This window comes from Oryctolagus cuniculus, chromosome 12, assembly GCF_051225735.1.
Source record: "Oryctolagus cuniculus isolate XC-2025 breed Fujian yellow rabbit chromosome 12, ASM5122573v1, whole genome shotgun sequence".
Lineage (NCBI taxonomy): Eukaryota > Metazoa > Chordata > Mammalia > Lagomorpha > Leporidae > Oryctolagus > Oryctolagus cuniculus.
The window spans coordinates 38,929,075-38,956,221 of record NC_142878.1 but is presented as its reverse complement, the minus strand read 5'-3'; the positions used below and the strand labels follow the sequence as shown (position 1 = coordinate 38,956,221).

Genomic DNA, 27,147 nt, shown 5'->3' with positions numbered 1-27,147 from the left:
TGATTGCCCAGACTTCCAGCTACACCCTGCACTCTCTCATGTAACCACCGAGTCTCTGTGGTCTCGGTACACAGTGTCTGGGATATAAGGATAATGAACTGCTTACTACTGTTTTATTAATGAAGTGACCTCAAGTCAAGGTAATACTGTTCAAGGTAACACTGTGAAAAGCATGATGGGAACTTAGGTGTGTCTCTTCTCAAACTCTATGCCTACTTTGCCAGTTCTCCAACTGCCTTTCTGTTCTAGATAGCTCTTATTACATATGTTATTCAATTTGCACACAAAATTTAAACTTCATTAGAAATTAGAGGACATGGGGCCAGCATTGTGGTATGGTGGGGTAAACTGCCTCCTGTGATGTCAGTATCCCAGTATGGGCACTGATTTGAATCCTGGTTGCTCTATTTCCAATACAACTCCCTGATGATGCACCTGGGAGAGTACTTGGGCCCCTTAACCTATGTGAGAGACCTGGAAGAAACTTCTGGCTTTGGTCTGGCCGAAACTTGGCTGATGTGGACATTTGGGGAGTGAACCAGTGGATGGAAGATCTCTCTCTCTCTCCCTGTCTCTTCCTTTCTCTCTCTCTTACTCTGCCTTTTAAATAAATAAATAAATCTTAAAAAAAAGAAATTAGAGACCAGGAAAAATATGGGGTGGGGGTCCCTGCTACAATAAATTAAACCATGGAACCCAAATTATGCAAGGCCAAGTCCCAAGCTGAGTCAGCAAGCCATTTCCGCACAATCTGCTAAGATTTTCCTGAGGGTGGGGCTTAAATCCTGGCAAAGCCTTTAGAAGCATTTCTTTTGGAATATATATTTTTATTTACACCATTCTGTATTTTCTAAATTTTCTACAATGTGCAGCCATTGCTTTCTAAAGTAAATGTTCATAGACAACATATGAATATATCTCATCTAAATATTCAACTACACTAAGCCCTTAAACTCTTACCTTCTCCTCTTCCATTTTGACCTGCTCTTTAGAAGTAAAGATAGTATAAATTTAGTATGAATTCCTGTAGACATGCACTGTCCTATATGGAAGTCCCTACCCATAAGTGGCTATTGAGAACTTGAAATGCCCTAGTTGAGGTATGCTGTAAGTATAAAATATGATTAAATATTAAATTAAATATAAATTAAATATCAGATTAAATATTAGATTAAAATAGATTAGAAATTTTAGTGTTAAAAAGGACACAAATAAATATTAGATTAAAAATTTTAGTATGCAAAAGGATACAAATATCTCCTATAATTTTTTCTTTAATTACATGATGAAATGAAAAGTTATAAAGGCAGGGATGGGCATTGTGACACAGTGGTTTAAGCTACTAATTAGAATATCTGCATCCTGTATTAGACAGCTGATTCCAGTACTGGGTACTCTGCTTCCAATTCAGAATCCTCTGGGGCATCCTAGTGCAGATGATGGCTTGATTGCTTAGGACTTTGCTACCTACATGGGAGACTCCAGTGAAATTCTGCGCTCCTGGCTTTAGCCTGGCCCAGTCCTGGCTATTGCAGACATTTGGAGAGTAAAACAGTTAATGGAAGATCTTTTTCTGTCTCTCTATCACTCTGTCTTTAAGGTAGACAAAAATACATACATACATACATACATATATATACATTTAAAAAGAAAAGAAAATCTATGGAGATAGTAAAAAGATCAGTGGTTGCTGGGGATTAAGGGGGAGGTGGGATAAACAGGTGGAATACATAGGGTGGTGAAATCACGATGTATTATACTATCATGGTGACACATGTCACCAATTTGTCCAAGCCTGTAGACTATGTAACAGCAAGAGTGAACCCCAATGTGAACTATGAACTTTGGATGATAAGGACATGTCAATGTAGGGCCATCGATTGTAACAAATGTACTATTCTAGTTTGGATGTTGATATGGGGAAGGATATGCATTTTAGGGGCAAGAGGTTTATGGGAAATTTCTGTAGTTTTCATTCAATTTTCCTGTGAACCTAAAATTGCTCCAAAAATAAAATCTTTAAAAATGGCAGGGATAGGTGTTGTGGTGCAGTACATTAAGCTACTACTTGGAATGGATGTATCCCATGTCAGAATGCCAGTTCAAGTCCTGGCCACTCCGAATTTCCAATCCAGGTTCCTAATAAAGTGGCTGGAAGGCAGCAGATGGTGGCATAAGTACCTGGCTCCTGGCTTGGGCCTGGCCCGCCCCTGGCTGCTATGGACATTTGGGGAGTGAATCAGCAGACAGAACATCTCTCTATGTCTCTTCCCCTATCTCTGTCACATCAAATAAATGAACAAATCCTTAAAACAAAACCTATTTTTAACACTTGTGTTAAATAAAATGTAGTATTAAATTAATTTAACCTGTTTCTTTTTAAATGTTGTTATTAGAAAATATGGCTCACATTATATATGCCTACATTTATTTATTTATTTGAGAGGTAGCAGTGGGAAGAGTGCTCCCTTATCCACTAACTTACTCTCAAAATATCTGCAACAGCTCCAGGCCATGCCAGGGTCAAAGCCAGGAACTGGGAACCCAATCCAGGATTGCAATCATAAGAGCCATCATTTTTTGCCTCCCAGTGTCTGTACTGGCAGGAAAGAGGCAGAGTCAGGAGCCAGAGCCAGGCGTTGAACCCAGTCTCTCTGATACAGGACTAAGGTATCTTGACTGGCATCTTTACTGTGAGGCTAAATGCCTAAACTCACATTATATTTCTGTTGGACAGTATTGCTCTAAAGATCACTTTTAGTGCATTTATACACTTACTTTGAAATACATATACAGACAGTTTTTTGGTGTTTTTATTTTTTTGTGTCTGTTTACTACTCATTCCTCTATTTATCATTTTTATTTATTTATTCATTTGACAGGTAGAGTTATAGACAGTGAGAGAGAGACAGAGAAAAAGGTCTTCCTTCCGTTGGTTCACTCTCCAAATGGCTGCTACCTCTGGAACTGCGCTGATCCGAAGCCAGCAGCCAGGTGCCTCTTCCTGGTCTCCCATGCGGGTGCAGGGCCCAAGCACTTGGGCCATCCTCCACTGTACTCCCTGGCCACAGCAGAGAGCTGGACTGGAAGAGGAGCAACCAGGACTAGAACCAGCACCCATAGGGGATGCCGGCACCGCAGGCGGAGGATCAACCAAGTGAGCCACGGTGCCGACCCTGTTAGTTTCTTTTTTAAACACAAATGTGTATTACTTTTGTACTTGGTTAAGTTTTTTAAGTAGAATCTTTGAAGGCAATAGGAATTAAATTAATCACTTCCTTCCTCCTTTCCTTTTCCTCTTCCTTCTCCTCCCTTTTGTATTTGACAATCCACAAAGAGTTAGTTTGAAGGAAGCAATAGTTATTCTCGGCCATACCCATGCTGAAGTGAGCACACCTAATATTTGAATTATATCAACACAGGACAGATTAACAAAAGTGTATCCCTTTGTTGGAGAGAACAAAGTGCTAGTCAGTGGAGGGTTTTGGCATTAATGAGTCTAGAGATAAGACCTATGAAACACTGGCGAAAATGATCAATAATTCTTTTCAAAACAAATAGGCCCATTTTTAAAATATTATCATTATCTTTCTTTCAGGCGTTTTATTTTGCATGGTTGCATTACTTGATGTAATCCCTGTTGACTACTTCGCCTATGCAGTGCCCATCAGAGAACTTGCTCAGTTTAGCAACTAGCATGTTACCATAATTAAATGTTAATATGTATGATCTATGTGATCACTACTTTGTTAAGTTCTGACTTGTTGCATTAGTATTTAAAACACTTTATAATATATCTCCTAGATTTTATTTTAAGTAAATATCTGACAATGCCCATTGCAGTGGATTCTGCAAGAGCAATGATTCCACCCCACCCCCCCGCCAAACAAACAAACAAACAAAAAGCCAAGCACCCTCTCTCCACTGCTTAAAACAGCTGAATCTATGGAAACAATCTGCACAGACTGCACTCGTGTAAATGAAGTGGGAGCACACACACATGCAGTACATTCCTGAATCGGGCAGGAATAGTGTTTATCATGGTCTGGAAAGAACTTAGCGCATGCAAAACGTTAGCAGCTCTTACTTGGGCTCAGTGTAGAACCTCCTTGAGGGCAGAGGAGAGAAAAGAACAGTAGGCGTGAGCAGAGGCTCTGTGATAACGCTTACTATTTTTCATTCCTGTGAGTGCACCTTGGTGCTCTGTCCATTTTCATCCCTGTGGTTACATACTGTTTAGACAGAAGACTGCAATCAAAGGCCTGTTTAGTCCTTTGCCTACTAATTGCTGCCCCAAGACAAGCCTCCTAATGAGTAAAATGGGGCATTGGATGGGGAATCTTCCAGCTGATAATTCTTCTAATCTAACAATCCAAGTTTTCCATGAACAGATTCCATAGGTACCAGCTTTAATGCTCCATGTTGATTGGACATTTGAAAAATGTTTATTTTCATCTCCCTGCTTCCTCATCATCTTTTTCCCTCATTCAAGATAGAATAGAAAGAAAAACGGAAAAAAATAAAGAACTAGTGGAATACAGATGTTTCAATTGTTTCAAAAGTGTTTAACATCACTATAATTAAGACAACTTTTTGAAACTTAAAAAGTAATTCTCCCTGAATTAGGATTGACTTCTTCTGAGTAGGTACCAGCTGCTGCAGCAGCCCAAACCTGGCCCCTGGGTCTTGGCAGCTACAGGTGAGTAGAGCCCCCTCTTTTCCTAAATCCTTGCCCAAGAAGCTGTCAGGAAGCTCTCAGACAGTATCAGCAGGCAGCGAGTGGGTTGGGGGTGAGAGAGTCTCCACCCATTAGCAGATGCTTAAGTAGTAGGCAGGGGAAATTTTCTATAGAAAAACCAGGTCAGCAGATACTCCAACCAACTCATACCACATGCTGCCCAGTTGTGGAATTAAATTAAAATGCTAAGAAAAAGACCTGGGATGCCAACCTCTTGTTTTCCCTGTACCTTCTGCTTGGCACCCAAAAGAATAAAACAGGAACAGCTGTACTTGGTGGTTTAAAAGGAATTACCAGGCAACTGGAAGGAAGTGAATGCAGCACACACAAGGGAAGCTGTCTCCATGGAACATCATGTACCAATGATTAAATGTCAAGACCCATCATTTTCCAAGTGGTGATGTCTACACAGGCTTAACAACTTGCTCATTCAAATTTAACCAAAAGACAAGTTTGACAGATTATCAGAATCTTTCAGGGAGGGTAATGGGTGGAGTGGGAAAAGGAGTGAGGTAATTTTAAAAAATGACTTCATTTTTTGAAAAAGCACAATATTATCATCTCAGTGGTTTTGCTAGTCTATCCTAGTACAATGTGAAAGGGAAGTTTTGCCAAAAGTTGGAAAAAGTTACCAAGTAAGTCATTATAGATTACCTTACAGCTCAAAACCAAAAATGTCTAAACACGTGTTTGTCCAGCAGATCTTAACGCTTTCCTGGTGTAAGATATCTGACTTTTTTTTAATAATACTTCCCTCAGGATGATTTACCAGGGCTTTAAGAAGAGGATAAGAGCTGGTTCCATAATTTTCTATGTACACATAAAAGCAATCTTTCCATTCTCTCAACAGCAGGAAAACATCAGTTACCTCTGAAAACGTGTTCCGATTGGCTTGCAAGCCAACTTTTACTACCTCAAAAGGGTTAACCACGATGGCTTCTGTGAGTCCAGATCCCAGTCCAGCAATGGCAAATGTCTAGAAAAATGAAATCAATCAACACTTTCAAACAAGTCACTGTGTGCCACAGGGTTAAGCATTCTATTCCTTACACCGTGGAGCCACAATTAGGAAGAGATTGGGGAAACCTACATAAACGCTCCAGATACCATTACTACCCAGCTGCAGTTCTTGATTAGATGCTGACAATCCACAAAGAAAAAATTACAGAAGCCATAAACCACATCCTAACAATTTCAAAATAAAATGTCAAAGCCCCATCAACAATGACTTTTTCCTTTAACAAAAAGTAAGGTTGTTTTATGGATTTAAGGTGCATATGAAAATGGCTGCATATATAACAATGAAAAGAGAGTTTGAACTGTAACAGGAGAGCTTCATTTTTACCAGATTATCTAGTAATACTTACTGAGCGCATAAACAAACTCAAGGAGCAGAACCACAAATAAAATGTTTATAAAAAATGAAATTTCAGATAAAAACGCATATCTGGGGATTTAAATGTACGGTCATGTTCATAGAGTCATTATTCTAGAAAATTAATAAAAATTACTTTTTATTCCTCTTTTCCCTGTTTTATTATAAAAACTGGTAATTGCCCTGTTCTTCTGTATCTAAAAGCTGAGATGAGATTAGGTTGTTCTGAAGGGCTCAGCTCAGATCTAGAGCATTTAGCAAAGGGTCACTATATATCAGGTTCTTATTTGCTATCTAATAAGGTTTCTGCAATGGGAAAGAACACTGTTATGGAATTTTCCTCAAAGTAGAATGTCAAAGAGTTTTAAAAGAAAGTATGTGTCAAAAACAACCACAACCATCAAAATGCACACACATCCACAAAAAGCAGAAAAACAAAATGAAGCAAAACATCCAAAACAGGTGCTGGAAAAAAGCAATTCATTAGTACTGAACCTCTGATTCCAGGAGAGAGGTGGCAGTGGCACTATATCCAATGAAGAGAAGAATAAAACCAATGAAAAGTAAAGAACACATAGCTGTTATTTAGGATCTCCCATATCTTCAAAATAGGAGACGAAAGGTGAGAAATAAGAAAGGAATGCTGTCACCTTTGAGGGGAGGCAGAGTGGAACAAGGGCACAGTCTAGACCTGGGACGTGTGGGTCTACCTCTGGGTCCTGTCACTTATCAGCTATATGGCCAGAGCTGCTGTGTATTGTATCAGTGCACAAAGCTGCTCAGCCAAGGCTGCCTGGAGGCCAAAAGCTGCCTGCACCTCACGTTCCAAGCCAGAGCCCTGGAGAGCAGTCAGGAGAAAAGGGAACTTCTTCATATTCACACAAAAATACCATGCATGCTTGCTGCAGCTCTTGGTGTAATTACTGAACCCTAGATAAGCAACAGTGTTCTCATCTGTAAAATGGAGACATTAATACCCAATTTTCCTGTCTCATAAAGTTATTATGAGGATCAAAATAGTGTGTGAAAGCCCTTTGAAAAGTGTAATATAAACACCATTGTTGCACGAGAGAGGAAGAGTGGGATTGTATACAGATCCTAGGAGAGAGGGAATAACTAATGTTGTTTTCCTTTTATTCCTCTTCATTAAGATCTGAAACATATTTGTGTAGGGTAACTGACCAAATATTTTCCTCATTTATCTCAGACTTCCATCATGGAAACCAAAAGCAGAAAAAAAGAAATATACTAGTCCCAAACTCTTCTGACTGGGAAAGCTAAAATCCAGATGTTCAGGTTTTTATTACTTACTATACGCAATCTTCCAAGTAATTCACTTTTTTTTTGTTCTTCTATAAAACTCAGCTACATTTGCTGTCAGAACTAGTGTTCAGCAGTCCCTTGTCAAAAGAATTGATCAGATATCAGCAGATCACGTTACATAGATTGTTCCAGAGGCCTGTGTTTACTGTCAGGTTTCCAGCCTCCGAGGCTTTTCATGTGAGAGCACCAGGGGACATTTAACGGCTGTTTAAGTGTCTAGCTGTATCAAAAAAGAAACTGGAATAAATGAGTTCAAGAAGAGGGAAGAACTGTACACAAGTACATTTTGCATACGTTCGGTTAGAGTTGCTGGAGTGGCCAAATGCCTTTCTGTTTCAATTCTCGAGAGTAGACAGTCCTGCTGTCTCCCACACGGTACCAAGGCCCAGCGGAACAGCCTGTTGGGCCTCCGGAGACGGTATTTTCTAGTCTTGTGCCTGGGAGTTTTTAATTCTCTTTTCCCAAGATGTTTCCAAAGTTAAGAATGCTATTAAGGGAAGACACTAAGCCATCAAAAACAGAATCTCAACCTAGTTTTCAAATTCGTGGCGCCACTGCTCCTTTCTAAGAGGCCATGCATCGCAGCCACCTTGTGTAGACAGGAGGGTGGACAGGAGATTCACTCGTGTAACAGAAAGTGATCGTGTTGTGTCTCTTAATAGGATCCTTCCTGGACAGAGGGCACGTATGCTTTTTGAAATAGCACATGCTTCTCAGACAATCTACTTGGCAGAGTAAATATTCTGAAATGAAAACTTGAGGGTTCTCTGAATTTTTGATCTTTTCTCAGGCTAGCAAGATGTGTGGTAAGATTATCTCTGATGTAGCCAGTATCAGTGAGTCTCAGTTCCTAGCAGGCCATGTGGTCATGAGGACAAACCACCTATACTCCACAGTGAACTGTGTTGCTAAGCTATGAAGTTTTGTAGGGTAGGTCTAACAACTGGATTTTTAAATGCTTTTAAATAATTTTTATTTATTTATTTTCACTTTATTTGAAAGATAGATAGAGGCTAAGAGACAGACAGAAAGAGCTTCTGGGGCTGGTGTTGTGGTGTAGTGGGTACAGCCACCGCCTTCAGTGCCGGCATCCCATATGGGCACCGGTTTGAGTTTCTACTGCTCCACTTCTGATCCAGCTCTCTGCTATGGCCTGGGAAAGCAGCAGAAGATGGCCCAAGTCCTTGGGCCCTGCACCCATGTGGGAGACCTGAATGAAGCTCCTGGCTCCTGGCTTTGGATCAGTGCAGCTCTGTTCATTGTGGCCAAGTGGGGAGTGAACCAGCAGATGGAAGACCTCTCTCTCTCTCTGCCTCTCCTCTCTGCGTAACTCTGCCTTTCAAATAAATAAATAAATCTTAAAAAAAAAGAGAAAGCTTCCATCTGCTGGTTCATTTCCCAACTGCCTCCAACAGCCAGAGCCAGGTCAGGGTGAAGCCAGGAGCTTGAAACTTCACCTAGATCTCCCACATAGGTGGTAGACACCTGACTGCTGGGTCACCATCCTCTGTCTCCTAAGATGCATTAGTATGAAATTGTAGAAGCAGAGCATCTGGGACTTGAACCTGCACTCATTCCAAGAGGCTACTTAACCTATTGTGCCACAGTGCTTGCCCCAATACATGTATTTTTTACTTACAGTATATTCAATTTATGGTGAGTTTATCAGGACATAATCCCGTTGTAAGTCAAGGGATACCTGTTGAAGAGCTGAAGCCCAGAACAAGGTCTCTCTAGGTGGTTTTGATGCCAGTTGGGTTTGATCCCTCTCTAGCTGGGATTTACCCATAGGCAGCTGGAGGGCCAATGTAGATTTTATTTTGCAGATTTGGAGGAGAAATTAGTTTATTTACACTCCCTGGGGCTCTTGTTGCACATAAACTTGTAGAGCACATTTGGTCAATAGAATTTAACTTGTTTCACAAACAACTGCAAAGACATCAAGAAGGAGAGAAGTGGCACAGGGAAATGTTCAAATAACCAAGAGAATTTCATGTAATATTTGAGATGTGTCATTGTGAGGTCACTATTCTCCCTGGCTGAGTTGTTTATACTCATTCCTATAAAAGGCCCTTCAGTTTGCATCTGACCACAGAATTATTTTATCCCAAGTGACTTCAAGTCCCGTACTTACTAAACGTGAGCAAAAGCTGGAAAAGTGACCTGTTAGAAAATAATCTTAGGTATATTGACTTTTGCATAAATAGATATGAGCAGAATGTATATAAACACATGCATGTTTTGGTTTTAAAAGAGTCTTTGATAAATGTACTCTTTATTTTATATTCTTGACCATATCTCATATAGGCCTTTCCAGACATGTCATTATTATCATAAATTCATCACAAGGAGCTATAAAATAGCCAAATTGTGAGTTATTAGGAAGATGGCTTTCAACAAGTAGCTGAACATTGAATAACCTGAATTCATATTTTAGTAGCTGGCTTGGAGAATCAAAAGGGTTTTTGTTTCTAGAATTTGCTTTATGAAATAACATACACACTTAAGTATAATAAATACTCTCACTTACCACTGCTGGTGACAGTGACACATATCCTAGCAATTTCTTGTATTGCTCAAAGGTGAAAAACTGTGAAACAAAACCAAACCCAGAGATTTATAATAATTTCCTGCAACAAACTCTTTAATTGGCACACATTTCTTTAGTAAATCATTATATTAACTAGAATTTTAAGAAATGATAAAATATCTAGGACAGTTTTTAATCCTTGTTAAAGGTATTTGCTATCAAATCTTACTTTAACATTCACATTTTCAAATGTAGTTATAATAACCTACAGAAGAGCTGATGGAATCCTTTATAGCAGTAAATGAACCATACAACTTCCATTTACCATGACCATTTTCAGTTTCCCCAGACATCAATAGAATCTTTTTATGGCAATGATTCAACATTATAGGCGTAGAGGCCTGAACTCTTCAGTCTCCTATGTTTCCTCCATGATCTGCTTTTCCAGTGAATGTCCAGTTTTCCAATACACTTGTAAAAGACATCCACTTCTCAGCCTTAAGCTACATGTATATTACTGTGCCTCCTTGCTGTGCCATGGGCTTTTTAAGCACGAAATGAACTTGAAGATGTCATGATAAGCTAGGGAAGAATCCAGTGAGGTCACACTGTCCATCTCCTGCCTTAAAGAGAGACTGTTCTCAGTCTGAATGAAATTGCTTAAAATTTCTTTAAAATCTGATTTTGACATTGATGATGATGATGAAGATACTATTGGTTCCTTTCGTAGATGATATTTAGTAATGTTTTTACTACAAACAAATGTCTATAGAAGCAAATACAATCAATCACTTAATATAACTTATTTCTCCCTTCCTTTCTAGATTCAACATTTGGGGCAACAATTCTGTTTGAACAATGACATTTTGCCACTGGGTACTCAGGTAGCTGATGACATCACTGATAAGGTACACTCGTAGGTTCTGCTAAGGACTGCTTCTCAAGACCCAAAAAATAGCACATGTTTTTATATTGTTCCCGATGTTTTCTGCTTTAGCTTCCATGTCCAGTATACTGAGGCAATGAGAAAAGACAGATTCGTACTCTCAGTAGAAAGGGGTGGCTTCTTGCAGTCATGGCTTTTTTTTTTTAATTTTTATCTTTTATTTAATGAATATAAATTTCCAAAGTACGACCTATGGATTACAATGGCTTCCCCCCCATACCGTCCCTCCCACCCACAACCCTCCCCTTTCCCACTCCCTCTCCCCTTCCATTCACATCAAGATTCATTTTCGATTATCTTAATATACAGAAGATCAGCTTAGTGTACATTAAGTAAGGATATCAACAGTTTGCTCCCACACAGAAACATAAAGTGAAAAATAATAGATGATTTTTTTTAAATGATGATGAAATCAGATCAGACCTATTGTCATGTTTAATCCCAGTGAGAGTCAAGTTGGGAATTGATCATTTCTTTTTTTATTTTTTATTTTTATTTTTTTTACAGAAGATCAGTTTAGTATACATTAAGTAAAGATTTCAACAGTTTGCACCCACATAGAAACACAAAGTGAAATATACTGTTTGAGTACTTGTTATAGCATTAAGCCTCAATGTACAGCACATTAAGGACAGAGATCCTACATGAGGAGTAAGTGCACCGTGACTCCTGTTGTTGACTTTACAAATTGACACTCCTGTTTATGGCATCAGTAATCTCCCTATGCTCCAGTCATGAGTTTCCAAGGCTATGGAAGCCCCTTGAGTTCTCCGACTCTTATCTTGTTTAGACAAGGTCATAGTCAAAGTGGAGGTTCTCTCCTCCCTTCAGAGAAAGGTACCTCCTTCTTTGAAGACCTGTTCTTTCCACTGGGATCTCACTCACAGAGGTCTTTTTTCCAGAGTGTCTTGGCTTTCCATGCCTGAAATACTCTCATGGGCTTTTCAGCCAGATCCGAGTGCCTTTAGGGCTGATTCTGAGGCCAGAGTGCTATTTAGGACATCTGCCATTCTATGAGTCTGCTGAGTATCTCACTTCCCATGTTGGATCACTCTCCCCTTTATTTATTCTATCGGTTAGTGTTGGCAGGTACTAGACTTGTTTATGTGCTCCCTTTGACTCTTAGTCCTTTCATTATGATCAATTGTGAACTGAAATTGATCACTTGGACTAGTGAGATGGCATTGGTACATGCCACCTTGATGGGATTGAATTGGAATCCCCTGGTATGTTTCTAACTCTACCATGTGGGGCAAGTCAGCTTGAGCATGTCCCAAATTATACATCTCTTCCCTCTCTTATTCCCACTCTTATGTTTAACAGGGATCACATTTCAGTTAATTTTCAACACTTAAGAATAACTGTGTATTAATTACAGAATTAAACCAGTAGTATTAAGTAGAACAGACAAAAAAAATACTAAGAGGGATAATGTATTAAGTTGTTCATTAACAGTCAGGGCTATGCTGATCAAGTCACCGTTTCTCATAGTGTCCATTTCACTTCAACAGGTTTCCTTTTTGGTGTTCAGTCAGTTGTCACCGATCAGGGAGAACATATTCTGTACTTAGAGGATCCAAAGAACTCTACTAAGAGACTATTGGAACTCATAGAGGAGTTTGGCAAAGTGGCAGGATATAAAATCAATGCACAAAAATCAACAGCCTTTGTATACACAGGCAATGCCATGACTGAGAAAGAACTGCTAAGATCAATCCCATTCACACTAGCTACAAAAACAATCAAATACCTTGGAATAAACTTAACCAAGGACGTTAAAGATCTCTACGATGAAAATTACAAAACCTTAAAGAAAGAAATAGAAGAGGATACCAAAAAATGGAAAAATCTTCCATGCTCATGGATTGGAAGAATCAACATCATCAAAATGTCCATTCTCCCAAAAGCAATTTATAGATTCAATGCAATCCCAATCAAGATACCAAAGACCTTCTTCTCAGATCTGGAAAAAATGGTGCTGAAATTCATATGGAGGCACAAGAGACCTCGAATAGCTAAAGCAATCTTGTACAACAAAAACAAAGCTGGAGGCATCACAATACCAGATTTCAGGACATACTACAGGGCAGTTGTAATCAAAACAGCATGGTACTGGTACAGAAACAGATGGATAGACCAATGGAACAGAATTGAAACACCAGAAATCAACCCAAACATCTACAGCCAACTTATATTTGACCAAGGATCTAAAACCAATTCCTGGAGCAAGGGCAGTCATGGCTTTAATGAGTCTTTGGATAATCCAATACTGATTATTCCATCAGATATATTTTTATATTTTTAAAGGCCCAGGAACTACTCTTTTTTTTTGCCTTGGTTTCTTTATATTAATCATGGAAATAGACTGTCACAGAACAGGAATTCATTCATTCTCTCATTTAATAAATACTGAATAGATGCCTGCTACTCAGGCACTAGGAATGCAGCAGTAAACAGGGAGAAATCCTGCCTTTTTGGTTTAATATTCTAGTAGATAGTGATAATCCTGAAATTATCCAGGTGTTAAAATGGTGCTCAGGAGGGATCACCACTGTTTTGATAGGATATGAGCTAGAAGTAGTTAACTATAGAAGGAAAAGGTTCAGAGTCTTATGTTCTGTATATAATTTATTTTTCTCCTTTTTCGTAATATCATCATTATTGCTATGCTCTACAGTCATGTTGCTGAGACTGTGAAGTGAGCTGTCCCGGATCTGAATACTGGCTATGCTACTTGGTTGTGAAAGCACAGGCAAATTGTTTAACCTTTCTAGCCCTAAAGAACTCAAAACAGGCCGTTCAGAGTTGCTAAGTAAGAGAATTGAAGTAAGATTTCTTGACATGCCTGGCACATAGGAGACTTTTGGAAAATTCTCTTTTCCTTTCCATCATTACTTATATTACCAAAGGAATCACTGATGCCTTAATTGCAATGTATTCCTCTTGAGAGCCTACTGTGGTGTAGCAAACATGCTAAGACCTTAGCATGTGCCACCACATTTAATCCATATGACAACATCACATAAGAGGCTAGGGTACAACCAGGAGACCCATATATACACACATATATACATACATATATATATACACACACACACACACACACACACATACATATGTATGTATATACTCACACACACACCCTGCAGCCAGTGAGGAAAAGGAATTAGATTCCTCCTGAGACAAACTCCAAGGCCTGCACATGCTCTTAACCCTACGCTATACTTACTCACAGCTATGTCATGATTGTTAGTAGTTTAGGAACAGTCTCTGCCCTGGAGTTCTGTTGCTGCTGAAGATGATGTCTTCTTACATTCCATTACACCTGAACTGGCCACACAGATTGTTGAAGACTTGGAGTCCAGGTTGCAAACATTTTTGGCCATAATCTACATGGAAAACATTCCCCCTACCCACCACATGAGCATGTAGGCTTGCATTTAAAACTGAGGTAAAATATTGGTATAAAATAACACTTACTACATCACTATGTATAGTGCATTCTGTTTATATTGTATTTCATTAAGAAAGTTTTGGGTCATAACCCACCACATCTAGTGACCCACTAAATTGACTTTATGACTATGAGTCACGACCTGTTTTTTGAAAATATTGCTCTAGGGGCTCCTATTTGGGAAAATTCTCAAAGACGATGAATCTTCCAAAAGGCTTCACTGCCTTGTTAGATTCCAGTATAAGGATTCGCTTGCATCTGACTTTCTGTCATTTTAAAGAAGTACCGAACTGTGATCTCAAGGAAGAAGTCAGAGGACATAGACTCAACCCAGCACCTTAGCAATCCTTACAGGGTATCCCAAGTCCACATCTTGGGGCAATGAAAAGCTTTTCCTTCCCCTGATTCTAAATTGTTAAAAAACCACATTTCTGTTAGTTGATTGATATGCATAAGCAGTCTTGCTGGAAACTTTTGGTGAATGGTTAGGATGAAATGATTCAGGTTCCTTGGAATAAAGAAACCCTACAGGTCACAATAGTAATGAACAATGTATTATCACATGGTCTAATAAGCTAATAGTCCTTCAAACTTAAAACAATCTCATTTTAACTTTTATCTTTGCAATCAAGATACATTTTACTGAATATAACACAGAACAATATCTCATGAAAACATCCTGAAATCTTTCAAAAATGGATTTTAACAATATTAAACACAAATGTCTCCATTATCACTTGATACCAATATTTACAAAAGACATTCATTTGTTCATTAATTTACTCATTAAACAAATATTTACTGGATATACCCTATGTTTAAAGCTTAGAAGACATTATACTATGACTGTATTCTTAAGAACTAATAGATGGGGCTGGCACTGTGGTATAGTGGGTGAAGCCGCCTCCTACAGTGCTGGCATCCCATATGGGTATCAGTTCAAGCCCCGGCTGCTCCATTTCCTATCCAGCTCTCTGCTATGGCCTGGGAAAGCAGTACAAGATGGTCCAAGTCCTTGGGCCCTTGCACCCACATGGGAGACCTGGAAGAATTTCCTGGCTCCTGGCTTTGGATCGGCGCAGCTCTGGCCATTGCAGCCATCTGGGGAGTAAACCAGTGGATGGAAGACCTCTCTCTGTCTCTGCCTCTGCCTCTCTGTAACTTTGCCTTTCAAATGAATAAATAAATCTTTAAAAAAAGAATAGATCAGCTATCATTTTAACACCTCTTTACAAACACTCTTCCTTTGTGTCTTTAATGGTATTTCTTAATAATTTCTCATCCACACCATTAGTTATTGCATGTATGTAATTAAAATACACTATTATGAACATATCAGGTTATGTTCTAAGGAAGAATTTAGGAAGGTCAGCATAAAGTTACCTTCCCAAAGTCATGCAAATTTGTGAATATGGAGTTTGGAAAATGCATATATTCACTCAAGGTTTTGAGAAACTTGAATATAAAATTTGGAATCCAAATTAACTATGTCACATATAAGTTACAAATGCACACACACATGAACACATCTGGAATCCAGAAATTAATAATCTGGCTGGACTTACTGGCTTGAGGTCCCTGGAGAAAGGTCATGCTATAGCAGGGCAGGGCAAGTGGGTCAGCTTTCCCTGGCTGAACCAGTCTTCTGCTTTTCCCCTTGCTTTCAATCCATGCTCACTAGGAAATCTATTGATTAACTTGATCTCCCAGAGGCTCTGTTGGGATGCAGTTAAATGACTCAGAAGCACTTCAATCCGTCTGAGTCTTGCTTTCAACAACAGGACCTGGAGATGCTCAATCTAGGGCTAATTCTCCCCCACGATGAAGGAAGACCCCTCTCACCACACCTCTCAATGCCTTGCATATTTTGAGCTTCCAGCTTGAGTTGTGGCTACAGCACTATTTCCAGCCCCATGAGGCTGCCAGGCGGTGCTCTCTGGAATCCTTCTGGATGGTTCTTTCACAGACCTGGGTGGTTTCCTCTCAAGCACGGACTGGTCAGCACTCAGCTGAATAACTGGGCAGTCCTTCTGCAGACTTCAGGGCCTCTCTCTGTGCTGCTCACCCTGCCCTGTGAACTCCAGCTGCCTTGCTCTCCTCAACTCCTTTCCATGCAGGGAGTGCACTGGGCTCGGCCTGCATTTCCCTTTCCTGCCTGAGGCCTGGATACTCTCTCACCAAGGCAGGCAGAGGCCTCATCTCATTTGCTCCCCATCTCCCAGATACATTACTGTCCTTTGTTTTCTGTTATCCAGTGTCTTAAAAACTGCTGTTTCCCATATTTTGTTCATTTTGTTGTTGTTTCAGGCAGGAGGGTAAGCCTTGTCTGTTACCCCATCTTTCTTGAGGATGGGACTCTCGACCCTCTAGGTACATTCGGCCTTCATGTTCATGGGCTTAGCATTTGCAGATTCAATCAACTATGGATTGAAAATATTCAGAAAACACCATCAAGTTATTAGAGAACATTGGAGAAACCCTTCAAGATATTGGCACAGGCAAAGAGTTTCTGGAAAAGACCCGGGAGGCACAGGTAGTCAAAGCCAAAATCAACTATTGGGATTGCATCAAATTGAGAAGTTTCTGTACTGCAAAAGAAACAGTCAGGAAAGTGAAGAGACAACTGACAGAATGGGAAAAAATATTTGCAAACTATGCAACAGATAAAGGGTTAATAACCAGAATCTACAAAGAGATCAAGAAACTCCACAGAAACAAAACAAACAACCCACTTAAGAGATGGGCCAAGGACCTCAATAGACATTTTTCAAAAGAGGAAATCCAAATGGTCAATAGGCACATGAAAAAATGTTCAAGATCACTAGCAATCAGGGAAATGCAAATCAAAACCACAATGAGGTTTCACCTCACCCCGGTTAGAATGGCTCACATACAGAAATCTACCAACAACAAATGCTGGCAAGGATGTGGGGAAAAAGGGACACTAACCCACTGTTGGTGGGAATGCAAACTGGTCAAGCCACTATGGAAGTCAGTCTGGAGATTCATCAGAAACCTGAAGAGAACCCTACCGTTCAACCCAGCCATCCCACTCCTTGGAATTTACCCAAAGGAATTTAAATTGGCAAACAAAAAAGCGATCTGCACCCTAATGTTTATTGCAGCACAATTCACAATAGCCAAGACCTGGAACCAACCTAAATGCCTGTCAACGGTAGACTGGATAAAGAAATTATGGGATATGTACTCTTTAGAATACTATACTGCAGTAAAAAACAATGAAATCCAGTCATTTGCAACAAAATGGAGGAATCTGGAACACATCATGCTGAGTGAAATAAGCCAGTCTCAAAGGGACAAATATCATATGTTCTCCCTGATTGGTGACAACTGACTGAACACCAAAAAGGAAACCTGTTGAATGAAATGGACACTATGAGAAACGGTGACTTGATCAGCATAGCCCTGACTGTTAATGAACAACTTAATACATTATCCCTCTTAGTATATTTTTTGTCTGTTCTACTTAATACTACTGGTTTAATTCTGTAATTAATACACAGTTATTCTTAAGTGTTGAAATTTAACTGAAATGTGATCCCTGTTAAATATAAGAGTGGGAATAAGAGAAGGAAGAGATGTACAATTTGGGACATGCTCAAGCTGACTTGCCCCAAATGGTAGAGTTAGAAACATACCAGGGGATTCCAATTCAATCCCATCAAGGTGGCATGTACCAATGCCATCTCACTAGTCCAAGTGATCAATTTCAGTTCACAACTGATCATAATGAAAGGACTAAGAGTTAAAGGGATCACATAAACAAGTCTAGTGCCTGCTAATACTAACCGATAGAATAAATAAAGGGGAGAGCGATCCAACATGGGAAGCGAGATACACAGCAGACTCATAGAATGGCAGATGTCCTAAACAGCACTCTGGCCTCAGAATCAGCCCTAAAGGCATTTGGATCCGGCTGAAAAGCCCATGAGAGTATTTCAGGCATGGAAAGCCAAGACACTCTGGAAAAAAAAAAAAAGGACCTAAATGAAAGATCTCTGTGAGTGAGATCCCAGTGGAAAGAACAGGTCTTCAAAGAAGGGGGTACCTTTCTCTGAAGGGAGGAGAGAACTTCCACTTTGACTATGACCTTGTCTAAATAAGATAAGAGTCGGAGAACTCAAAAGGCTTCCATAGCCTTGGAAACTCATGACTGGAGCATAGGGAGATTACTGATGCCATAAACAGGAGTGTCAATTTGTAAAGTCAACAACGGGAGTCACGGTGCACTTACTCCTCATGTAGGATCTCTGTCCTTAATGTGCTGTACATTGAGATTTAATGCTATAACGGGTACTCAAACAGTATTTTTCACTTTGTGTTTCTATGTGGGTGCAAACTGTTGAAATCTTTACTTAATGTATACTAAACTGATCTTCTGTATATATAGAAAATTGAAAATGAATCTTGATATGAATGGAAGGGGAGAGAGAGTGGGAAAGGGGAGGGTTGCAGGTGGGAGGGAAGTCATGGGCTGGGGGAAGCCAATGTAGTCCATAAGCTGTACTTTGGAAATCTATATTCATTAAATAAAAGTTAAAAAAAAAAAGAGGAAGTTTGTTGAGAAAACCCTGAGAATTAACTGTGGCTGTGATTGGTCCCCACCCATCTCTGACTTCATAAGGACCAACTGTCATGAAATAGAAAGTCATGCAAGCCCCTGCCGCACTGCCATTGGTCCATTTCCTGCTCTGACTTCATAAGGAGCCCTGTGATGACAGGATTCCACACGCCTATATAAGCGGCTGCACGGCCCAGGTTTTTGTCCGCTTTACCAGGGAGCTATTTTGGTGACCTGTGTGACTTGGACCCATCTTTGCGCGTGCTTGTGCTGGTTGGTGTTGGTGTGCTCTTTTGTTTGTTTGTTTGTTTCTTGTTCTATTTGGTTTTTTCTTTCCCCCATTTGGATTTAGTTTGTTTTTTTTTCCTCCTATTTCTTTTTTGGCCCATTGTGTCTTTTTTTGCAGTTTTTTTCGTTTTTGGCTTCCCACATCTGTAGCTAGACAGCGCAGCTAGATCTCCGAGTGTTAGTGTAGCTATTTAGTGTTTGTTGTTTTGGAGTTTTTCTGGTTTTTGTTTTCTGTTTTGGATAGATAGGACTTAGTCTTGCCACTGTGTTTGATTAGTATAGTTAGTACAGTTAGTGTGGTACGGTAGTCAGATCAGCAGGTAGTCCCCTTGTTGTCCCTTTATTTTCTTAGTTATTGTAGTTAGGGTAGCTCCTTAGTTAGTGTCTATGGACAGGAATATTAGCCAGAGTAGTGCAGAGAGTGTAATTAGGGACACCAGCCTGGAAGGCCGTGAGGATCTGGATGCCATCGCCAGGCATCAGCTTGGTCTCCAGTTGTTGTCAGTTCTGGGCCGGGGCAGCTTCGGCATGGTGGTGCTGGCCCACCAGGCTTCCAGCCAGCGGCAGGTGGCTGTGAAGATATTCCTTGAAGACTCCAGCGACCCCTTTGGCACCAGGCGAGTGACGCAAGAGGCCAGCATCATGCCGCTCCTGAGGCATCCGAATATCGTGGAGCTGCTGGAGGTGGGCTGGGTCGGCCATTACCACTGCCTGGTGATGGAGCTGGTGGACCGGGGTGACCTCTACCAGCACGTGATGAGCTGGGGCGGCCTGCCGGAGCCCGAGGCCATGGTCATGTTTGCCCAAGTCCTGGCTGCCATAGGCCACTGCCACGCACAGCGGGTGGCACACAGGGACCTCAAGCTGGGGAACCTGCTGCTGGACTCTCAGCTCAACGTGAAGCTGGCGGACTTTGGGCTCAGCTGCCATCTGCCCAAGGGCGAGCTGGTGCAGGGCTTCCGCGGGACCCCGGAGTACAGCGCCCCGGAGGTGTTCCAGCCAGAGCCCCACGACCCCTTTCCCGCTGATACGTGGAGCCTGGGGGTCATCCTCTTTGCCATGCTGGCGGGGCCCATGCCCTTCAGCGGGAAGGACTTGGCGGAGCTGTGTGACTGCATCCAGAGGGAGAGCTACGAGCTCCGGTGTGCGGCCAGCCCAGCCCTGGAGGAGCTTCTGAGCTCACTCCTCAGCATGGACCCGTGCGACAGACCCACAGTGGAAATCGCCTGCCAGCAACGGTGGTTTGACCCTCTTCTAGAAGGAGCCGAGGGCGAGGAGGTGACCGTGGTGCAGCCCCTGGGGGTTCCCAAGGACCCAGAGGCCCAGGAGTACCTGGGGGGCCTTGGTCTGCTTCCGGACGCTGGAGCCTCGGAGCCATCTGGCCCTGGAGGATCCAGCCGGATGTCCCTGCAGCCGGACTCCGGGAGCCTGCAGCAGGGACACAGGGAGCCCACGCCAGAGCCTGAGTGCAAGTCCCAGGCGGAGTCGGATTCAGAGGCAGAGCTGGAGTCCGAGTCGGAGCCGGAGTCTGCGTTGCAGCTGGAGTCGGAGTCGGAGTCGCCATCCCAGCCTGAGCCGGATCCTGCAGTGTCCGCCCCCGCGCTTGCCTCTCCACTCCCTGGACTGCTGCAGGAGAGGAGCCCTAGTGCCAGCCCAGCCCCCGAGCCCGTCCCTGTGCCTGCCCCCTCCACCCCCAGCCTCGGGAGCAATCCGCACCTGGTGGTGCCAGAGGTCCCAGCAGCTGAGCCTGAGGAGGCTGGGAGCTCAGCATCGGCCTCTGTCCCGAGCAAGGGCCGGCAGGGGCTGGGCACGAGGATTGGCAGGAGCATCCTCAGATTCCTCCTGCGTGCCTGCTGCCTGCCGGCCCCAGCCCGCGGCCCTGGCCCCCGCAGCCGAAAGGTGACCCCCAGGTAGCCTGCCTCAGTGTGCAAGCTGAGCTGCCTGAGGGCTCGCATTTGCTTGAGACTTTTCTGTGCTTCTCATCAATAAAAATCTAAACTTTATCCATTAAAAAAAAGAAAATATTCAGAAAAAAATTACATCCGTATTGAAACATGCACAATTTTTTTTTCTTGTTGCTATTCCCTAAACAATAGAGCATCAGTATTTATATCACATTTACTTTGCATCAGGTAGTACAAGTAATCTAGAGATGATTTAAAGTATGTGGGAGGATAGTGTGTGTTATATACAACCATTATCCATTTTATATAAGGAACACACGCATCCTCAAACTTGATTTCTGCAGGGCTCCTTGAGCCAATCCCCAGTAGGCACTGAAGAGACGTTGTGGGCATTTTAGGAAACAGAACGAGTTCTTACTCCATAACAATTTCTTCCTGTTTCTTTCTAGAAATTTTTTCCCATATGTTTGAATTATTCATCGAACATCAACTGAACACCTATTATGTGGGGAAGGCTAGGGTAGGTGTTGGTATATAACAGTGAACAAATAGCTCTCACAATGTGGAATCACTCATGAGTTTGGTTACCATACAGCAGTCCTTGACAATGTAAACGTGGAAAAGTGGTGTTTGTCACTTGTGCGGCTCAAGACGAGACCCTGGCACCTGGAACCTGAGGCCTCCCATCTCTAAGGGAGATCCCCTTTTGAATACTAATTCTCTCTTAACTTGTGAAAGGGGAAGCTTCATTTATGTAGCATCATCTTCTTATTTTAATGATGAATCTCATTTCAAAGAATAAAGTACAGACAAGCTTCAAATTTTCTGTTTCTGATTATGGTAACAATTGTAACTGAAGTGTCAGTACCAAGGCAAACACACACACACACACACACACACACACTCTGAATAGTTTTTTCTGAGGTAAACTTTCATGACATACAATGAAGCAGTTTATGATGTATGAAATCGTTATAATCAGGTGATTGCTTTCCTCACAAATCCTAAGATAAATATCTATAAAATGATTGTTTTCATAAATTGTGTTGAAAAACTAGTGCTATCCATCTGGCAAAGATATACTTAACTTCAAGTTGTACTTAAAAGCTTGCGTACTTACCATATGTCTCAATAATTTGAAGGTAAAAAATCTACTTGAAACAAGATGTCTGGGACGCATACGCCATATCCAGTTGCCCGAAAGTTCATCTGTTAACCATTGTTCTGGCAGGGAGTGTTGCTTTTTTTTTTTTTTTTTTTTTAAGTAGAGACTAACTCAACTTTGTAAAACTCAACTTTTTGTTTCTGTAAAAGACTGTTCAATGTTGATAAACCTTAATCCTCTTAAGGTCTAAATTGTCTCTAACATATAATATTAAGGAAAAATATTCCACAAAAAACTCTAATTATAATTTTCTTTATTTATACATGTAAAACACTGAACAAATGAACAAATGAATATATTATTCCATGGAGACAAAGTGACTTTCCTTTTGAACAGGAACTGTGCTCTGTTTGTTTACTTGGGCAATCTTTTATCAAGTGAAGCCATTTCATAATTCAATTCAGCTTTTTTGTGTACTTTGGTGAACTTTTTCCAGATTCTCTACTGTGATTCAGATGCCTATAATGAAATTTGTGTTGAAGTAATAATATAAAATCACAAAAACTATGGCAACAAAGATGAGGAGTTGATAGAGAAAGTATGTTTTAACGTTTTGGTTTTCTGAATTCTAGACCTGAATTAAATTCTGTTAGGTTACTATTTTGACATAAGACAAAAGTCTGATGTTGTGTATATATGTTGGTTATTTTCGTCATAATTTTTTTGGCGTAACAACCCTCCAGATTTACTGAGTAAAAGTATACAAGCTGTTCCCTCTTGCCTTTCATTGCTCTTGGGAGTACAAGTTGAGTGATATATGCACAGAAAGTTTTATGTTGTTAGTTGGAATGAAAGTCATTTATTCAAAATTTATGTGATCTTCTCTAAAAGAAATTTTGCTTTTATTTACTTTTAAAAATATTTATTTATCTGATAAAGAGAGAGACAGAGAAAGAAAGAGAACCTCCATCTGCTGGTTCACTCCCAGAACAACAGCCCCCAGCAGGGGCTGCAGGCAGGAACCAGAGACAACCCAGATTCCCATGTGGGTGGTAGGTCCACTTGCTTGAGCCATCATCATTGCCTCCAAGGGGTGTGTATTAGTGAGAAGCTGGAGTCGAGCTAGCACTGGTTATCCAACCCAGGTGCTGTGATGTGCAATGCAGGTGTCTTTACCAGACTTAACCTCTAGGCTAAATGCCTGCCCCTGTGTTATTATTTTTATGGAAAGACAAAGGCATATTTGGTGATGTCAGTGGTGTAGGGAGGGAGGGGTACTGCCAGTGAGAATCGCTGCAGTAAGGACTTTCATCCGAGTGACCATATAAAGATCAGATTTCTTCCTTTCATCCCTGGAGGTTCTGCCAGATCTCCCCATTCGTATTCAGATATGAAACCAGCAAGTAGTACATAAACCTCCACAGTTACTTGGGTAGAGAAAAAGAAATCAGGGTAGTAGAAGTAATAATTTTACAAGAACCAGAATAGAGAATTTTAATAGAGGAGACTAAAGGGAAAAATGAGGTTGGCAAACTAAATAAATGTGTTATATGAGAATCATATATGAAGAAATATAGTGCATTAGTTCACTCTGTTCATAAAATGGGAATAATTTAGGGAAAAACTTTTTCTTTTGCCTTTCTTCTCTCTTCCCTCCCACTTTACTTAATAATTATTGTGCCAAAGGAAAATTTCTGAATTGCTTTGAGAAAAGGTCCAAGCTATTTTGTGGCTGCTGTGGTTTGATTACATGATTTTCATTGACCACTGTGTTTTCTGTATAATTTCCCCATTAGACGGGATTGCTTTTACCTGAAAAAAAATCTACAAACCAGCATCTATATTTGAGAGACTGACCAAGTCTAAAGACAATGAAAATTATGCCATGATTTCTACATTAAAATCTTTAGCATTTGGGGGAGGGTATTTGGCTTAGCAGTTAAGATACCCACATCCCATACTGGAGTGCCTGGGTTTGAGTCCTGGCTCTGCTGCCAATTCCGGCTTGTTGCTAAAACAGACCCTGGGAGGCAGCAGCGATGGCTTAAGTAATTGGGTCCCTGCCACCCACAAGTGAGTTCTGGGTTGAGTTTCTGGCTCCAGGCTTCAACCTGGCCCAGCCCCAGCCATTGTGAGTAGTGAAATCAACGGATGGGAGTGTGCTCCCCTTCTCTTGCTCTCTCTTTCCCTCTCAAATTGATAAAAACGCTTTGTGCTTTGTGCTTAATTCATATGAATGCCTGATAACTTGCAGTGTGATGTTGGATGCTGAAGCTATCGCTGTACCCTGTTATCCCTTGTTGAAAAAGCACAACACTTACCTTCACTGCTCTTTTTGGTGTTTCAGCCAAGATGGGAGGTAGAATCCCCTTGTAAAAACCAAACAATCTGTTGGAGAAAGAAAATATTTTATATAAGGGAATTAGGAAACAGGTAATTCTGTCTTTATTTACATACACAGCAAGCAATTCTAAAGCATTGTACGTTAGCAGGAACTGGAATCAGAAGCACAGCTGGGACTCAAACCCATGTACATACCGACCTTGAAGCTTTTCTCTGTGTTGAGTCTCAGGTGAAGATAAGAAACTTAAATTATTATGACACTTAGAAGGTGAAGAAGTGATGCTGAGACTAGAATCTCTTATGTAAGTGCTAACATGGCCATGAGTTGTTCACTAACGATGAAGCTGGCCCTCCTCACTCTAAGGAGTCTTTAATTTGTCAATCATGTGGTGGGTAGCTTCATGCTATCTACTGTCCTATATTCCTCCCATGCAGTAACCATAGGAGCTTAGGGTTACACTTGATTTCATCAGACAGTCATTCTGAGAACAAAGGGATGAAGTCTTCAATTTTAGCTTTACTAACTCAAAGAAGCTAACAACCTCTGTGATGATGGTGCCAGGGCTTCCAGCACTGTCCTAAGTAGTTCATACTTTCTTAACTTCTTTGATGGAGGGAGAGGGTCAGTTAAAGGAATATGCATTGCTAACAGAAGAAATGTCAGACTCCTTCTCTGATATGCAATCTCATAGGGAATGGGCTAGCTGTTAGAGTTGCCAGTGTTAAGTTGCCATGTCTTTAGAAAAAAAAGCAAGAATGAGTAGCATATGCTTATGATTAGAGTTATAAAAACTCACCACTTATTTCTTATTTTATTGCAGGATGCAAAAATTAAAATTCTTCTATCCTGAAATCTTTTATTATTAAAGATTTATTTATTTTACTTGAAATGCAATTACAGAAAAAGAGGGAGAGATAAAGAGTGAGCTACTGTCCATCCACTGGTTCACTTCCCAAATGGCTATAATAGCTGGTGTTGGGCCAGGCAAAAGCCAGAAGCCTGGAACTCCATCTGGATCTCCCACATGGGTGCACTGGCCCAAGCACTTGGGCCATCTTCCACTGCTTTCTGGGGAGCAATAGTAGGGAGCTGAATTGGAAGTGGAGCAGTGGGGACTTGATCTGGAACCAATGTGGGATGCTGGCATTGCAGGTGGTGGCTTAACAGGCTGAGCCAAAATGCTAGCCTCTGACCTGAAATTTTTTTTTAAGATTTATTTATTTATTTGAAAGGCAGAGTTACAGAGAGGCAGAGGCAAAGAGACAGAGGTCTTCCATCTACTGATTCACTCCCCAAATGGCTGCAATGGCAGGAGCTGTGTGGATCTGAAGCCAGGAGCCAGGAGCTTCTTCCTGGTCTCCCACGTGGTTGCAGGGGCCCAAGGACTTGGGCCATCTTCTACTGCTTTCCTAGGCCACAGCAGAGAGGTGGATCAGAAGTGGAGCAGCTGAGTCTCAAACCAGTGCCCCATGGGATGCTGGTACTGCAGGTGGCGGCTTTACCCACTATGCCACGACACTGGTCCCTGTAATGAAATCATATATCTAAGGGTGACTCAAAAAGTTCATGAGTGGAGTTAAAAGATAAATTTAGGAGTCAGTATTTGGTGCAGTGAGCAAAGCGCTGCTTGAGACATTTTTATCCATTATCAGAGTGTCTGGGTTTGAGTTCCAGCTGTGCTTCTGATTCCAGTTCCTGCTAATGCACATCCTGGGAGGCAGCAAGTGATAGGTCAAGTACTTGGGTCCCTGCAGCCTGAATTGAGTTCTGGCCTCCTGGCTTTGGCCTCACCCAGGGCTGTTGCAGGGCGCATGGCGGGGGTGGGCGTGGGGTTAGTAAAACTGCAGTTGAAAGATCTTGTCTGTCTCTTTGCTTTTCAAATATTTTTTTTAAATTTTAATGTTTATTTTGGTACAAAAGTCTCTGAGATCCATGTATTTTTTTATAATATGAATTTCCCATGAACTTTATGAAGATCCTCTTATATGCCATATTCTCATTTAAAACCTGAAGATATATAAATAGAAGAAAATATTTCTGTATTATCTTCTAAAGTACTCATGTTTCCTGGCTACAGATAAAGTCTGGACTCCACGTAACTCATTTGAGGATATGCATTTAACATGGGGGTAGGCATCTCTGGCCCTTCAGGGGTCATACCAGCTCCATTAAGTTGGGTCTGCTTCTAGCTGTGCTTCTTGAATAAGACATTAAGAAATTGTTCTGACCAACCTATTGTACCACCCAATTCAACACAGTGAGCTCTTGCTCCTCTTCAATTCACTGGTGTACACAGCTCCTTTTGGTGAGGGGAGCTAAGGACCTGAATCAGAAATTCTAAATTGCTCTGTGCTTGAGGGCAGGGTGCCATTGGGTTCTTATCCCTGAGTCCTGTCATTGTGTCTCAACTAGGACCCAACTGTTGAAGTATAGGCTCACTCTGCCCACTATTTTGACTCACTAGATAGTGCCAACATTATGAATGGGAAGGAAAGCAGACGTGTGAATTGGAGAGCTACGGGAATTCCTCAATGGCTCCCACCCCTCTTTAACTAATG

At 41.2% G+C, this 27,147-nt stretch overlaps 1 protein-coding gene across 7 annotated transcripts in view; it reads right to left on the bottom strand.

Annotated features, from left to right (window-relative positions):
* Positions 1 to 27,147, bottom strand: part of SLC25A21 (solute carrier family 25 member 21) — a 559,911-nt gene that overhangs the window by 44,598 nt on the left and 488,166 nt on the right. For 5 of the 7 annotated variants that reach the window (XM_089309349.1, XM_089309350.1, XM_089309351.1 and 2 more), the window contains 3 exons: positions 24,567 to 24,633; positions 9,967 to 10,026; positions 5,607 to 5,714 (listed from right to left, as the gene is read on the bottom strand). In XM_089309349.1, the coding sequence (XP_089165475.1) occupies positions 5,607 to 5,714; positions 9,967 to 10,026; positions 24,567 to 24,633 (235 nt within the window). Of the gene's footprint in view, positions 1 to 4,087; positions 4,109 to 5,606; positions 5,715 to 9,966; positions 10,027 to 24,566; positions 24,634 to 27,147 lie in introns of all 7 variants that reach the window. The other 2 variants (XR_016217388.1, XM_017348267.4) reach the window with 2 other exon arrangements.